We start from the raw sequence: 16,790 nt of genomic DNA, 5'->3' as shown, positions 1-16,790 counted from the left end.
ACCACCCCCCTGCGAACCAGCAAATGCCTGGCTAACCAATTGTATTTTAGAACCCCCCACAGGTGGGGAACTCCTCCGGTAACGAAGGTCGTCAGCCCGCAACCAAGTTCCCCAGCACTTAACCGAATTCTCTCCATTTAGGCGAAAATCATTACCACCTGTGCAGTTAAATTGGCCATGCACAATTCTTCCACAGCGATAATAGAATTGAGGGAGTTTTTCATATCCGAAAGAAACCCAGACAAATTTACCATTAATAATAAGAATCTCACACGATTTAAGTACAATCTTAACGATACGATTTAAGTACAATCTTGACCATACGTATACAAACCTTTCAAGGTAGTTTCAAAGGGTTTGTCATTTTAGTGTCCTGTTTAAATAGTGTATCAGATTGGGACAATATATTGTTGATACTAAGAAAAATTGGAGTATATTGGGAAAGGAGTTCCAATGAAGCTTATCATCCAATTCTGAAGACATGAATAGCAACCACTCTTATTCTGATATGTACCCGGTTTTGATCAACTTCCATGTCCTAGCGAACTAAAGTTTTGAATGACGACAGAAGTTGACAGAGCTGCGGGGTGGGCAGTGGCAGACCCGTTAAGGGGCCAGGGGACCTTGGCCCCCCAAGCCCCGAGATTTTTTTTCAAAAAAAAAAAAAAAAATTAAATTTTATCCCCAAAGTTTTATTTTTTCTTTAAGTTTTGCTCTCCCTAATTTTTTATTTTGTTTTTTTGTCAATTTGACCCCTCTAAATTGTCAAGTCTGAATCCGCCACCGGGGAAAACCGTGAAAGTTACTGGAAGTTTTATGCACGCATCAAGCTATGTATCCTATATAGCCTATACCCTGTAAACCAAATTAAGATTACTAGATTAGCAAAAAGAAATTGACTGGCACGAGTTTGCATGGGGAGACACGTGTTTATTCAAGAATTGACACGTGATATGGCTTATAAGACTTACGAGGAACCGTACAACCACTTGTTTTATAACATTCAGGTCAGGCTGGCTCATCAAATTTACTTTCAAATTTTTTTTTTTTTCCTAGAAAAAAAAAAGAAAAAAAGAAGAAGCAAAAATTCACTCTTTCTTAAACCATCTGCATCGTATTCAGCATTTTAAATGTACTTTCATAACTTTATCTAAATATTAATTTTTAAAAATTTCTTTATTCTTTCTTCAACAATCATATTGCGCTGTCCTATATATTTTAATGTAATTTTTTTTTTCTTTTTTTTTTTTCTATTTAGTAAGGACAGTATTCACCAAAAATATCACAACCAAAACGAAGAGCCTTTTCTCCCCGTTTCAACGTTGGCCAGTCAAAATAGCCTGCTTTGAATGCTTGGTCTCTTTCTTATAATGCTTTTTTATTTTATTTTATTTTATTTATTTATTTTTAATCAAAGGGTTCGCAGATCTTCCAGTACTGCATTTTTACCCGGGGCCTATCTAATTTGACTACCTGTTGGATGCACCAAAAATATGAATCAGGCGGCTGTAAATCTATATAGCGTTGATCCTCTAACAAGAATCTTTTGACATGCAAATCAATTCCCACCAGGGTCCTAATTCTCCACAGTTTTGCCGATTGTCAATGTAAGCTAACAGGGAAAGTACAAGATCTAGGATCCTTGTTTGTCTCTCCCACTGGCAATCTTCGTGTCTGCACTTGTTCCACCGATATGATGAGGCTAGCAGCAAGTCACGGAAGGCTGGTTTGGGATGTAGCTTGTCCTTGATGACAGTTTAAATAATACATATGGGCCATACACAGCTATAGAACAAGCATTTAAAACAACCACGTTCCCAAGGGGTTTTCAGGACAATGCTAGAAAATTATTGTATATGAATCACTTTAATAGCACAAGGCAACAAGCTTTTCATTCACTTAAAAAATCCGTTTTCCATTCACATCTGCATGAAGAAAGATATGAGTAAAGGGGAAGAGAGAATCATCACTACCTTGAACCCCGAACAAGTTTCATGCAGCTCCTTGGGCACTCACCCTAGCTCGAGACTCAGCTAGCTAAACAGCCGTGGCCAGCGCTATCTTGTAACAGAGACTATCACTAGTAGCTACACCTAAAACTATTGCCAGGAAACACCAGGTCCAGTAGCCATAGCTCGAGCTTCAGCTAAAGAAACCGCCATAGCTAGCATCATCTGTTCCTCGAAACTCTCGGGAATAATGGGCTCTGCAACATTTTGAAGGCTGTCCTCAATTTCTTCTGGCAGTCGCAATGCAGAAGTGGCTTCTGTGCCATCAGAGCTTGCGTAGCTGGTGCCTGCTTCAGCCACATCCGATCCACGGTCCCCATAACATTCTCTGTCATCCTTTGCCATTGTCATCCTGCCATCAGTTGATGACTCGGTGCCTCTCTCTGGATGTGGGAAATCTGCGATATCTCCATCCACCCTGTTGTAAAACCTGCCAGCTTGGGGAGCTGACATATTTCTGTCAGGGATTTGCTGACGCTCTGCAAGGGCCGCTATGGCACAAGCAAGACCACCAGATGGGGAAGATGATGATCCAGCTGGTGGACCCATAGCAGGTGAGGCATTGTGATCAACGGCATATTGCTCAGAAAGAACATCACCACCATACACCGGATTTCTTTGTCTGCTTTTCTCCTGTAAAAATCATTTCAAAAACATTCAAAAGAATTATGGACCAGCTTGAGTAAAGGAGAAACACTACAGAAGTCAAATGACCAAATTAAAATTAAAAGAAATATCAATTCAAAAGTAACTACAATGGCTTCCTCAGTCGTGATAAGAATATATATATATATATTATTTTTAATTTTTTTTATAGAAGTAATCAAAATATCGTTGAAAAGCGCAAAAGGCACAACCCAAGTACCCAAAGTATACAAGAGATACACTTAGCTAGAAAGAGAGAACAAGTTAAAAATGTCATGAAAAGAAAATCAAGCGAATTAAGATCTAAAGCAGCTGTCCAGCGATATAGAGTTCTGAAAAAAGAAGACTTTAGTACCATCTTCTCATGGTTTTCAAAACTTTTATAATTTCTTTCCCACTAAAGGAAGACTACCGTCCAACCCTCTCCAACAAGCAAAAAAATCTACTACTCTTCTTGGCATGACCGAAGCTAACCCAACCCTCATGATAAGAATAATAAGTTTTCCTTCAGCACTAAATAAGTAATCGTTACATGGCTAGCCTTTACAGAGATATAATCACTACCATTTTTATACCATCTTCAGTTAGGAAAAATTCTATGCGTATAATAATATGCTCACTTCCGTGAACGGAAAAGCCAGTCAAACTCACTGATTAAGATTAGCTGAAATAATTGACTAGACTGAAGCAAGAAAGCACAAACACCAAAATATTACTAATTGACAAAAAGAATACAGGGGCCAATTAGACAATACATAGAAGAGCACCTCATAGAAACACATAAAGCATGTGTGTCACATGCAGAAACTTGGGGGGGAAAGGATATCCTGACTCACAAGAAAAAAGTTGAAACCCCAAGTTTACATGGTCTGATAAGAAAATAAAACAAAAATATCCAGCTTTTACAATCAGCTGTTCACCAATTATTAAATGAGTGGTTGAATGCTGGCAGCCACAGAGTAAGATGGTTTCACAATTTCAATAATTACTTGATATATGACTTATATTGATTCGAATTCTTGTGTTGTCTGCAAGAAAGAGTTACCTATCAAATTTAAGAGTCACAAGTACAGACCAAGACAACTAACAAAAGCATCACCCTTAGAACCATAAAGTACTTGAACACATTCATCAAACCACCAAAAAAAAAAAAAAAGGTGAACATCTTTTACACTGGAATAGTAACAGGTAAAATGTGGCAAATGGCCATCTAGTTTCACCAGAAATGGAAAGAAAAAAAATAGGACATAAAATTTGATGACCATGGGTATGAACATTAGACTATGATTTACCCGCTTTATTTATTGAAGAGTTCACAGTGCTAGACCTTGGAGCAATGTATTTTTATAGATATGTATTGTATGTAGTTGTATTTTGTAGTTGTAAACACCACCCTCCAACACAGAAAGAGCATCTCAAGGTATTTTAGGAATCCCATGGATAATCACCAGTACAAACCACATCAATCTACCACAACAAATGCTTTATTGAAATGAAAAAAATAAAAGATACCATAGAATTCGAACAACTAGATTCCTAAACTTAGTTTCACCTTAAAAAGAAGACTATGCAAAATTATCTATCAATATGTAGAACTTCAAACACACAGCATCCTTATATGAAACAAGAATGGGGAACACTGAGTTTATATTGATGGCTGAGATCATTCAAGAACTGAATCTAGCATGTGTAACAAGATCAAAATTTTTATGCCACATGATTTAAAAATCGTATTCAGCTTGTGTAGAGACAGGCCCCCACCAAAATCTAGTATCCCTTGCAGAGAGATAAACTTCGAACAAAGCCAACAGCTGGGCAACAAACACCTCACGAATGGCTTTCATTTATTTATTTCTCTCTTATGGCAGGCCACAAATGTCTTACTCGTAATCGAGACCACATTACTCGGAAGCCTATTCCCCTTGACCATAAACTTGGCAATTTACCAAGGCAAAAATAATAGCTGATCTAAAATGTAATACCAAATTGTCTACCCCCAATTCTGGTTGTGCATAGACCATTCTGCAGCAGGGCACTTCACAAAATTAATAGACAATAACTCTTTAATGCAACACATAAGGGCACAACTACAATTGCAACACATTGACGCAAAAGGAACAGCAAAATCTCAAAAGTCAAAGTCACAGATCATAACTCTTTATTGCACATGAACTTCTCAACAGTATCATGTTCAAGAAATCAATTCTTATAGCCAATCAATAATTGCAGCAATTACTAGGTCCTTGTGGAGGCACTTAATTTTTCTTATTATCTAAATTTAAGAACACTCAAGTAGTCCAAAATGAAAATGCTTTGCAGCATTTCAATTTCTACAGCACACAAGTCTCCATACAAACAACTAATAAAAAAGAGGTTTCCATATCTCTTAGAGCGCACAGACTGAAACAGATTTCAATATGTTTTTTTTTAAGTAATAAGCCAATCTCAATAAAACAGATTTCAATATGTTTACAAATGTAATCCTTAAAGGGACTCTCTTGTCCTTACCCTGTGCACTTAGTTATCTCTTTTTTCTTTTCTTTTTTATTTATGACTAGGAACCTCTCCAAGACAAGGACACCTCGTGTACCTATTGGGTAAACCTCAGATCCGTGCAAAGCGTCCCCCCAAACGGATCGGGTAATACTCTGGCTATGCTGGCAGGCTGGCCCCAATGAATTGTTTACACTCAAGGGGATTTGAACCTTAGACCTTGGAAATGCCACCAAGACCAAGGCCCTTACCACTTGAGCAAACCCTTTGGGGTTTAGTTGTCTCTTTTTACATTAACATATTATTGAGTTACTAAAAAATAAAACTAATAAGCCAAAATTCTTTCAAATATTAATCATGAATTAAATTAATCTACCTGAATGGAAAGCCAAATTGCTTCCATGACCATTATGTCCTCAAGATCCACATCAAAATCGCCGTCCCTGCAATTCCATTATTTGATATATAAATTACAAAGATGCCATGAAAATTATTCATCCAAAAATAAGAATTTGCAACATCAAATAAACCAGTACCACTGGATGCAGATTTGGAAGTCTCAAATAAACAAGCTAAACAACAAATTATGATGTGGCATATCCATAAAACCATGCCTAAAAAGTCAAATTACTGTGCAACAAAGTGAAGCTAAAAATTGTAATAATCACACCAAGCATGTAACACACATGCACTCATGTTCACTAGAAGTGCCAACAAACATTCTAAAGTACCTTAAATGCAACTTTTTGTCACAGATTTTATAATGACATCACATGGAAGATGCTCAGTATTGGGCACAACAAGCACAATCGCATATGGGTTAGCAAAACCAACACAGGTAAATGTCAAATCGTCTTACATTTTACTTCTAACATGATCATATCATATACAATGTTCTTTTTCATTCATCAAAAATCTTTTTTATTCATCAAAAAAACTCACAGATTACAAGACATCTGACAAAGAAATATCTTATACTATTTATGGGCTCAGCAATCCATCCATTGAGGCATAGCTTCCCTATTAATCAATCCAAAACCAATAACCCAAATATCATTTGACCCCCATCACTTGACATCCACAGAAATCTATCTCTTCCGTCCCTCTAAGAACTATGTTGAAGATCACTCCAATAATTAAACTCGTTCAAACACTAGAAATACATAACACCAAGGTTTATAGCAAAGTGGTAGCCATTTCCCTTTAAATGGAGGCCAAAGGTTCAACTATACAAGGGAAGGGATCCTGGCTAGTCCAGTCTTCAGCACGTAGCATATTAAAGTCATTAATAGTCTTAGAATCTCTTCTGAAAAGAAGCCTTTTTTTGTCAATAAATATGACAAGAAAAATTACCAGCCTTTGAAGTACTTAACTTGATGAGTGGCTTATTATGCTCAATTGACAATTTGAATCCAAGCCTTACTACTGGTTCAAGTAAATTTTTTTCTCCATCCATACTTCCATAGAGTTTTTACATCTAAAATATTTAAAGTCCCTATTTATTTTAAACTTTTAGTTTAAGTAAAGAATTGCTGAAGCCCCAATATCAAATATCAAGTGAGATCACATTTATTTTTTTTGATAAGTAAATCCTGCAAGACGAAGTGAGATCACATTTATGCACACATTTGTTATTTATCAAATAAATAAATGACACATTTGTTGTTGTATTCACATAGGTAATCTTGATGTTACATCCATTGCTCCTTTCGCCCAAAAACTTATATCCTATTAGGTTGAATTCCCTTATGCTTAATATAACACTGTAAATAGGAAAAAATGAGAAGAAACTTATGCATCACTGTTCTTTGAGGTCTACCACCAGATTACAGATCATACAATCTGAGAAACAAGCAAATCACTGCAGAGCTATTCTTATTAAGCTTGTTACGCAATCTGAAGTCTCCATTTAAGAAAAAGCATAAGTTTCCCACAAACCCCCCCCCCCCCCCCCCCCCCCCCCCCCCCTCCCCCCAGCGCAAGTCCAAACATCAGCTTGTCCTTTTCAAGTCATGCAAGTGTTCTGCCAGCTAAAACTAAGAATAAAATGTATCGGCAGTGACAATTGACACCTCTAAACTAATCTTTTTCAAATTTTTCCTTATAGTATGCTGCCAAATCTGCTATTACTTTTTTCTCAGAAAGCAAAGACTTTCTAATGGCATCATATTATGCCATAGTTTTTATCGCTTCCCATCCCTCCATCTCTTTCAACCTCCAATTTAAATTCATAAGCATGCATACCGCCCCCACTTGATCTCTATTCTCATAAAGTTGACAAATAAAGATCTAATGAAGAAAAAAATAAAAATAAAAATAAAAAACTATCAGAGAACAATCTTTCGTTTGTATCCAGATGCTGATGCAAGTACCATTTTGAATCATGGAGAAGTAAAGAGTGTTATTTCAGACATTTTTCAGCAGTAGGCAGTGTCAAATTTCCCTCTCTTTGTTTTCATTGACATATCCATTTAATTATATATTTATTAATTAGAAAATATAAGGAAAGCAAATAGCATACAAACACAGAATTTGACGTTGTTCTAACCAAGAACACTGCATACCGGTTTGTCCTAGGAAGTGGGGGCGGGGTTGGAGGTGCTCTAATCGTTGGGGAAGGAGATGAGTCCAAAGAAGCAATAATTTCCTCACTTTCGACAAGAGACCTAAAAGATGGAACTGCAAAGAATGGAACAGAACATAGTACATACTAATTATCTTTTTTTTGATAAGTATGGTAAATACTAATTATCTAATCACAATATACTGAACCTTAAGATACATACAGAGCAAAGAATCGAAAAAATACCTGCTACTGAGCTATATTCATCCTCCACAGATGCCATATTTCCACTTGAACAGCTGACTTCTTGCCTTTTCAGCATTCTCTCTTCTTCAGCCTGAAGTTCCTGCTGCTGGATCCTAATTTTTGCTTCTATAACGCGTTGCTCTTCCTGCATAATTTCAAATCATATAAGTGACCTTCAAAACCAATTCTGTAAGCAAAAATACCAGAGGAATCAAACCAAAATAATATGAAAGTAACTGGTGCAAATCAAGTCTTACAATCTGCTCCAAACCCTTTTCTTCCTTCGTTTTCACACCCCGATACTCCACAGCATAATTTGCAGTTTTGCAGAAAGGACACCTCATAACTGTTAAGTAATACAATAGAAAAGGAACTGAAAGAGAAACAGGCATTTATTGATTATGAAGGATACTGTGTAGGACGAGTTGAATTGGGAACTTTCATCTGTAGAAAACACTCTGATTCAAAGAAGACAAGTCAAATCGCATGTGTATTCTAGTAACTACACTTATCATTTGTGACAATTGCTGAATAATCACCTGTGCAGATGCTTTTCATGCAACATCTTGACCGGTTAAGACTTGGATAATACTAATCGAGAAAAAAGAAAAGCCAACGGATAATTAGAAAAGTAACATATAAAACTCCAGTACATACCAAAAAGAACTAACACTAATTAAAGAACAGAAAATGAATAAATACATTATGCGGCCATGTATTTTTGGAGCACTTATAGATCCAAATAAAAAATTAGTGAAATCTTCAGCTTTCTGTTTCACAGATCCCAAAAAGCCATCTGAAAACAACTATTTACATAGTCTGCAAAACTAGAGCATATAGAGACATTAAACTTAAATTTTCTAACCAGAAAACAAATAGGACACTCTTCATGTTCGCAAGCGCATTCTTCATCTCCAGGATAGCATGGAGCTAGCTTAGATTCAAGTATTAGCTTCCGAAGCTTCTTATGATCTACATCCTTATGATTGTACAGTCCTTGCGGTCTGGTGTACTTCTCATCTACCACTTGTCTTCTCCTCCCAAGCTTATTACCCATCCCCCACAGCCCTATAAATCACAAATCAAAAGCAATAATCTGAAAAGTTGAACAAATTATCCAAAGAAACAAAAGAAGAAAAATAATTCCAATATATTACTAAAAATGATCAAAGCTTCAGATTTCTCCAATTTTGTTTCAATCTGTTTTTGTATAACACTGCAATGATTATATTAGAGACAAAAAGGAAAGCAAAAACTTGACATAACACCTGAATTCTTTATTATGAAGTTTTAGCAACAGAACCAGTAAAAAACACAAGCAATTTATGAGTAACCAAATGCATATATTATGATACCAGGGTATAACACATGCGACCCTATTGATGACCTCAATTTTTTTTTCCCATTTGTGAAGCACAAGTTAATTAAGAAAAGTGCAAAAAGGAACCAACCCTAGCACACGGGATGTATTTGAGAGAAACGCCACAAACCCAAGGAGAAAATGGAACCTAAGTTCTAAAAATCAAGAGATCAAAGATGTGAGGATTAAACAATCACTTGCAGCCTTCCAATGGTATAGAAATCTCAGAAACATCAACTTAAACCCAACATAGAAATTCTACAATCCTCAAAACTATGAGAATACCTCTCTGTCCATGAAACTCGACATAAGACGGATGGAATACCGTCCTAATCCTACCAATCCTACACCTGTAAAACCTAACATTCCCACAAACCAATAGCTCAACCCACATTCTTAGGCATACGCCATGCAACTCCAAAGAGAGAAAAGATGACTTAAAGTAATTCTCTACCAACGGAACAATGAAGGACAAGATGATTTACTAAATCTCCACTTCTCTTGCACATACAACACCACATAGGCACCATATTCCTCCACTTCTCTTGCACATATAACACCACATAGGCACCATATTCCCTTGTCTAAGATTGTCCATTGTGAGATGTTTATCCCGAGCTTGGGTTCCACATAGAAAAGCAACCCTAGGAGGTGCTTTAGTTTGCCAGACACTCCTCCATGGGAAAGCCAGCTTCCTTGTTGAAAACCATATAGCACGCTTTTACCTCAAACTCATGTATAACCACAAATCCTGAATTAGAACTCTCTGAGGTTCAATTCACAATAATTTCCACACTAAATGACCCCCATCTTCAAATCACTGGTAAGAAACATTGATAGAAAAGTAAAAATAGAAACAAGAGCAACAGATATTATAGAACATAAAAAATGCTAATTTCTCCATATTCAGGTCAATTGCCTGAAATTTGGTACAACAATCATATTAGAAACAAGAATTGAGCATAAAGCCAGACTTCATCCCAAAAATATAGTTCAAAAAGAAAAAGAAACAAACAGTACCAGCAAATAAAGCAACTGATGCATAAAATACAATGTGCAGAATTCATTCCAAAAATTTAATTCAATGAACAGAAATATAAATAGAATCGGCAAATAAAGCAAATCCTGCATAATATAAAGGTTGTTTGTTTTAATACCTCAATAAAGCACATACAACGCTATCAATAATCCCAATCTCAAATTACAAAACTCTTTTAAGTCCAATTTGCTATCATTTTCACACTACAACACAGTGAACAGTGAGTTCTATTTGGCTATGATTTTCTGCCAAAAAACATTGCCCGGATCACAAGAGCAGGAACCAAAAAAAACAAAAAAGCAAAAAGGAATTGGGAGTGGGGGGAGAAGAGCCTCATATAAAACAATGCAAAAATCTGATTAGTAACAGAAACAAGAGGAAAATCGAGCATAAGTCTGAATTCATTTCCCCAAAATTAATTCAAATAGAAAATAGAAACTGAACGAGAAAAATGAAGCAAATTATGCATAAAAACACTGAATTCGACTAATACTAGAATAAAACACAAACAGCAATATCAATAACAAGACACTCCAATTGGCTATCATTCCTATCCTACAACCTGCAATTCGCTACAAATAGCTGCTAAAAAAAAAACTAAAAAGAACATCGCTTAGGATCGGAAAAGTAAAAAAAGGAGCAACGAAATTGAGCGAAAACAACCAACGGCATTACAGAATTCTTCCACCATGAAAATCAAGAGCGCAAATACTAAATAAAAAACCAGGTAGGAATTGAGCCTCGAAAACGAACCTCGAAAAACCCTAATTTCCGAATTACAAAAAATCTCAGGCCCAATTGGCTATGGTTCCAACGACAGAACGCTCTCTAAGCTTCAAACCGCTTCAACTCGGTGCTGAGAAAACATTGCTAGAATCATAATCACAGAAACAAGAGCAACAAAATAAACAAGTGCTGAAAATGAAAAACACGCGGGCGAAATAAGCAAACGGAGAAGAATCAAGATTGGAAACGAACCTCGAGAAAGTGTGACGAGAGAGAGAGAGAGAGAGAGACCGAGAGAGAGAGAGAGAGTCTCTCTGAGGTAGAGATATGCTAACAAGAACAGGAACAGAAGCTTCTCAGGCAATTTAGCGAGATACAGGGAGAGGGAGAGAGGGAGAGAGAGAGAGAGTTATTAATATATTAATATTCGTGTTTCTCCTTTTAGTTTTATGTATAATTTGTGTGTTCGTTTCTTTGTATATCGGCTTCTGTGCGGTCTATCCGACGGAGACTTTTGCAAATGTGGTGATGCAAGGGAAGCAAGGCACGGACGGTGGAGTAGTAGACGAGGAAAGAATCATCCATCCACAACCAAAAGTTTTCATGGAGCCGAAGCCCACCGCTTCCTCTCTCCACGCGCTGCTCAACCGCGTCTGCTTCCCACCCCCTGTTTCCCTGGGTTTTTTTTATTTTTTTTTTCATACAATTTTTCAATTCAGTTTAAGGACATAAATTATTAAATTTTCTGTAAAAAGAAATGTTTTTTTATTTTTATTTTTTATTATTTTTTTTCTATTAGGTTGTAACAAAATTGCTTCAACACAATCTCTAAAACACAAAGATTTGGGATAGAGTTCTTTTTTTTAAAAAAAGATTTTGTATAGGGTTTTATTTTTTAAGAAACTATCTCTAATTCAATCTATAAAAATGACACGTGTCTTTTGAGAATGTGAAAAATAAAGGTTTTTTTTTTTTTTTTTTTTTTTTTTTCACTAGTATGGACAAAGTTAGAAGAAATTTTATTACAAAAACATATAATTCTCACATGCTAAGAAACATGTATAATTTTTATAGTCCAACTTAGTTTGAATGAAATCTCCGTCCTTTTATACGCAATGAACTATGTGGATAAAAATTTCCTACAAATTAGGTTATAGGAATTTCTCTAACTCAATTTGTAAAGGTATCATGTTTTTCTTGAGAACATAAGAAATATGTATTTTTTTATTAATACTATTAAAAAGCAAGTTAAAAGCACGTATTATTGTAAGAAATTTCCATCCTATCAACCCAATGCCAAAAACATTTATTAATGTTTGTTAAAATTAAAATTTCCTCAAAATAAAAATATTAACAAATAATTCAAAACACAAGATATGCTTAAAAATAAATAAATAAAAATAATAATTTCCAAATTTATGTCGCTTTTAAACAATTTTAAAAAAAAAAAAAAAAATCCAAAACAAACATACATTATGCTCGTTAAAATTGTCTTACTGGCAACTGTGTTAAAATTGTTTATTAGAGGGCCTCTTTGCATGAGTAAACTCTTACAATTTTTGCCCGACAAAATCATGATGTTAATTGAACTTCCCAATTATGTGGTATTCCCATTTCTCTAAGGTCCCAATTTCCTTTTATTTTATTTTTCTAATATGTCCCAATTTCATGTTATTGACCAATAATATGAGATTTCAAAGTTCATTTCTTCTAGAAAAGAAAAGAAAAAATCAAAATTAATAGAGAATCCTAATGCAAACAAAAAACAAGTAGAAAAAATGAAACAATTGTATGGGCCCACTCTTAGTTCTTGACTCTTGCCTATAAAATTTATGAAGGGTGGTGCTTTTTACGCACCATGAGTTTGGGTGGGCATCAATTTTTTTTTTTTATTGTTCTTAAAGAAAGTGGTGTGGCCCATAAAATGGTTGCCTTTGTCGAGATTATACAGGAGGTGGACTAGAATATGATATGGTTAAATTTGTTGAACAGAATTTTAGATTTTAGTATAGATAATTAAATAGTGTATGTCCATTGTATAATAATAAGATTTATCCATATATATACAATCCAAGGGTCCTGCACAATATAAATAATATAATATATAACCACGTAATTTCCTTTGTTTCTGTAAACAAATGGCTAAAAGAATGGCGTTAGGTTCACCCAATTTGTTATGGAGGGTTTAACAACGGGAAGTATGTGTCCTATCCTAGCAGAGATTAGAGAAGCTCCTTGCCTAATGAAAACCTAACCATACTACCCTTTACTGGACTTTGGTACATACATGATCTCATTCAGAAGAACAGGTCTTATTCGGTTGCCAATTTTCTTCTTTTTTCTTTTAACTTACAGAAAAAAGAATAAAGAAATCGTAAATAAAAGGACAAAAGAATTGAAGAAACCGTAAAAGCATGTTTGGTATGCGAAATAACTATTCCACAATTTTATTTATTTATTTTTTTAAAAAAAAACTATTATCAAGAATTTAAACAAGTTGAAATGAGTAATAAGTAATGGTATTAACAAGTTTGATCGTCAAATTAGTAACGAAACTTTAATATGCTCTTTTGTCAAAAAATTTAAATTAACAGAATATAAATTTTTTTTTTTTTTTAAAAAAAAAAACAACACCCCACCACTAGTGAACGCAAGCCCACCTCCAGCAATTATGGGCCCTTGGGGCATGGACCAGATGATCTCCACGGCATCCGGCGAGTTCATTATGAGCCCTTCTACACATCCTCTTCCCATCCCCCTCTTATCACCCTTTTATAATAAAAAAATTGATTTTTATCAAAAAGTTATCTTTGATGTGACATCAAAGACAACTTTTTAATAAAAATCAATTTTTTTAAGGAAAAGAGAGTGATGAAGGGGGATGAATGGAGGATCTTTAGCATTTCCTGTTCAATTATTACGAACCATGGCACCCCCATCCTCAACAAGATGGAGGTCCTCCGGCTACCAATATTGTAACATTCCACCCAATTATATACGAAACTCAATTTTTATTTTTTTTGAAACGTAATAATAAACACGAAGGGATTTACAATAGTAAGTATATGGAGGTAATAATAAAGGTTAATTATCTTTACCAACTCAATCTGACACTCATTTACAAATTGCCTCTATGAACTATGTATCACTTGTCGCACTCAGCCTACATGAGCTACTATTCGTTAGCAAACCTCCCCCTTATGTTAAAAGATCGTAAAATGATGAAATTAAACTACCTTAAGTTCAGAAATTAAATTTACGTGAATAAGAATAATTTTTATAGGGACTTTGCACAAATCAAGCATTTTGTGCCTTCTAACAGAGAATGACACATCAACATAAAACACCAAATATAATAAACTAGAAAACACCAAATTTTTCTTCAACTCATAGTCAAAACATCATATTTTTCTTCAACTCGTCAAAATCCCTTTTTCCCATTCAACACCATCGAAAGCCACTACGTACCCTCTCCTCCATCGAATGTCATCTCCCTAGTTTATCCCCGTTCCTTCCTATGGGTGCATTCTCTTTCACGTAGTTGAAGCATTAGCAAACAAAAGAAAGGTGTATAAGCACTTGAAAGCATGCTCCACAACCAACTCCATCTTTGTAAAGGGAAGGAACACCAGCTAGCTGCATGTTTTCCACTGTTGAAGCCTTGCCAAGGACCCATATGCCTACAACCACAAGCCCCAGCTGCATTAAATCCACAAAACAAGAACTACCCACTTAATATTTCACAAAAATATCATCTCGTTCAATGTCGCTTTCTCCATTTCAAGGTGAATTATCATACCAGCATTAATCATATCAATAAAAAACAAATATGAGATACCAATAGGAATTAACAATAAAGAATTGCATCTTACATGAAAATGCTTAAGCTTTAGAGAAATAGGCAGCCCTAGTTTGGTTCACGCAACGATCACAAGCAATTGCAGATGAAATAAGAAAGTTATTTCATTGATATTTTGATTAGAGGTGAGTGCTAAGGAGGAGCAAGGCATGAGGAAGCAGATTAAAAAAAAAAAGCGCAAAAACAAGAAATATTGAATTGAAGAACGTATGGGTTGTGGGGGGAGGTGGCCCGAAATAGGGAGAGGTGGGAGGAATGTGGGAGAAAAATTTCAAAAACAAGAAAAAGATGCACAAATAGGGAGGAATGGGGGCGGTGGAGTTCCGCGAAGGAACTAGGGAGGTGGCGTTTGGCTGAGGAGAGGACCGTGGCTTTTGATGGTCTTGAATGGGGAATAGGAATTCTTATGAGTTAAAGAAAAATTTGGTGTTTTCAAATTTATTATGTTTGGTGTTCCATACTAATATATCATTCTCCCATTTGAGGACACGAAAGGCTTAATTTGTACAAAGTCCTTATAAAAGTTATTATCTGTATGAATACATTTAAATGAGGAAACTCAAGAATATAGAAAATCTTAAAATTACAGAAAGTAAAAATAAAAAATAAAAAACCTCAAAAAATGAGAAAACCCTAGTCATCATATAACTTGCAATACATGAGCCCCATCCACTTGGAGAGAACTCAATCTCAACTCTAATCTTTACCAATCCATTGGAATATCAAATAATACCTTCTAACCTCAATCTTTTTTTGCATCATCCTGCAAAAATCAAAGAAGCATTAATAGCCTTATTATGTTAATAAGAAACACTTTAGATTAACCTTGAGCTTGTAAATTGTTTGTGAATTTGTAATATGAGCAATATACATCACGAGGAACGAATAACCCTTGTCTTTTAACCATATGACCCTGAAATCCGTCCAATTTAATCTCTTTCTATAAAATCTTCTCAAATATAACGACCAATTATCATTTAAAATTTGCAATATCACGACTATGATACATCTCATAATTCGTTCACACGTCAATATAACATATATATATGTAGACATATTATATTAAAGTTCTATCCTCCTTGTTAATTAAAATTGGTCTCTCTATATATAGTTCGTTACATCAAACATTTGAAGTTCAAGGCATAATTTTCAGTTTTAGGGCACCCATCAAACACGTGGCACTGGCACACATCAACATCATACCTAATAATACATTAATCTTAATTTATTTTGCTAATGCCTGCGTATAATGATGACAATCATCATAAAACTGGTGATGTCTGCTCTCCTACAAAATTATCACACTTAAAGGGCCTTTCAGTACTCCACGATTCTATTTAACTGTTGTTCTTGAGCATGCATGGACGACATCAACGGGCCTTTCACTCCACGATTTTCATCACTAGATCGTACGTGGATGTTTGTTTTCAGAGAAAAAAATAAAGAAGTTCTAATACCAACTGATGAACTAGAAGCGACAACAAAGAGAAGAACACTCTCTCATTTTTTCAGCCGTTGGTTATTAAAAGAATAGATGGTCCAGCCTGCATGCGACAACCCTCCGCCAGTTACTTAAGATGTATCTGATAGAGTGTGCTGTCCAAGCCTAAGTTGAGAACAAATCCCCACAGATTGAGTTCATGTAATGAAGAGAAGATCATTATGCCCGTTGTTGTCAACCTTATAACATCCAAGCTAGTAAGGAGAGATCCATGCATATCCAATCTCCAAGAATGGCTCTACGAGTGTACGTAGTGCTACTCAATCTCATAGAAGATCTAACATTCAAGATATTAAATTAGAGTCTAAAATACAAATTAAATTAATTAAATAAATAAATAAGTTCAGAA

At 35.3% G+C, this 16,790-nt stretch overlaps 1 protein-coding gene across 2 annotated transcripts; it reads right to left on the bottom strand.

The window, feature by feature from the left end:
• Window positions 1-1,865: 1,865 nt before the first annotated feature.
• Window positions 1,866-11,600, bottom strand: LOC133875339 (E3 ubiquitin-protein ligase DA2L-like). Of its 2 annotated transcripts, none has more exons than XM_062313445.1 (10): window positions 11,334-11,600; window positions 11,109-11,225; window positions 8,822-9,024; window positions 8,496-8,547; window positions 8,369-8,414; window positions 8,214-8,295; window positions 7,957-8,101; window positions 7,712-7,826; window positions 5,524-5,590; window positions 1,866-2,642 (listed from the first exon to the last, which is right to left on the bottom strand). In XM_062313445.1, the coding sequence occupies exons 3-10, from the start codon at window positions 9,011-9,013 to the stop codon at window positions 2,100-2,102; spliced, it is 1,242 nt and encodes a 413-aa protein (XP_062169429.1). In that variant the 5' UTR covers window positions 9,014-9,024; window positions 11,109-11,225; window positions 11,334-11,600; the 3' UTR covers window positions 1,866-2,099. The 2 variants fall into 2 exon arrangements, with proteins under 2 accessions (XP_062169429.1, XP_062169427.1); XM_062313443.1 differs by having other exon boundaries at window positions 11,109-11,211.
• Window positions 11,601-16,790: the final 5,190 nt, after the last annotated feature.

This window comes from Alnus glutinosa, chromosome 8 (assembly GCF_958979055.1).
Source record: "Alnus glutinosa chromosome 8, dhAlnGlut1.1, whole genome shotgun sequence".
Lineage (NCBI taxonomy): Eukaryota > Viridiplantae > Streptophyta > Magnoliopsida > Fagales > Betulaceae > Alnus > Alnus glutinosa.
The sequence above is the reverse complement of the archived record's forward strand: the minus strand, read 5'-3'. Positions and strand labels throughout refer to the sequence as shown.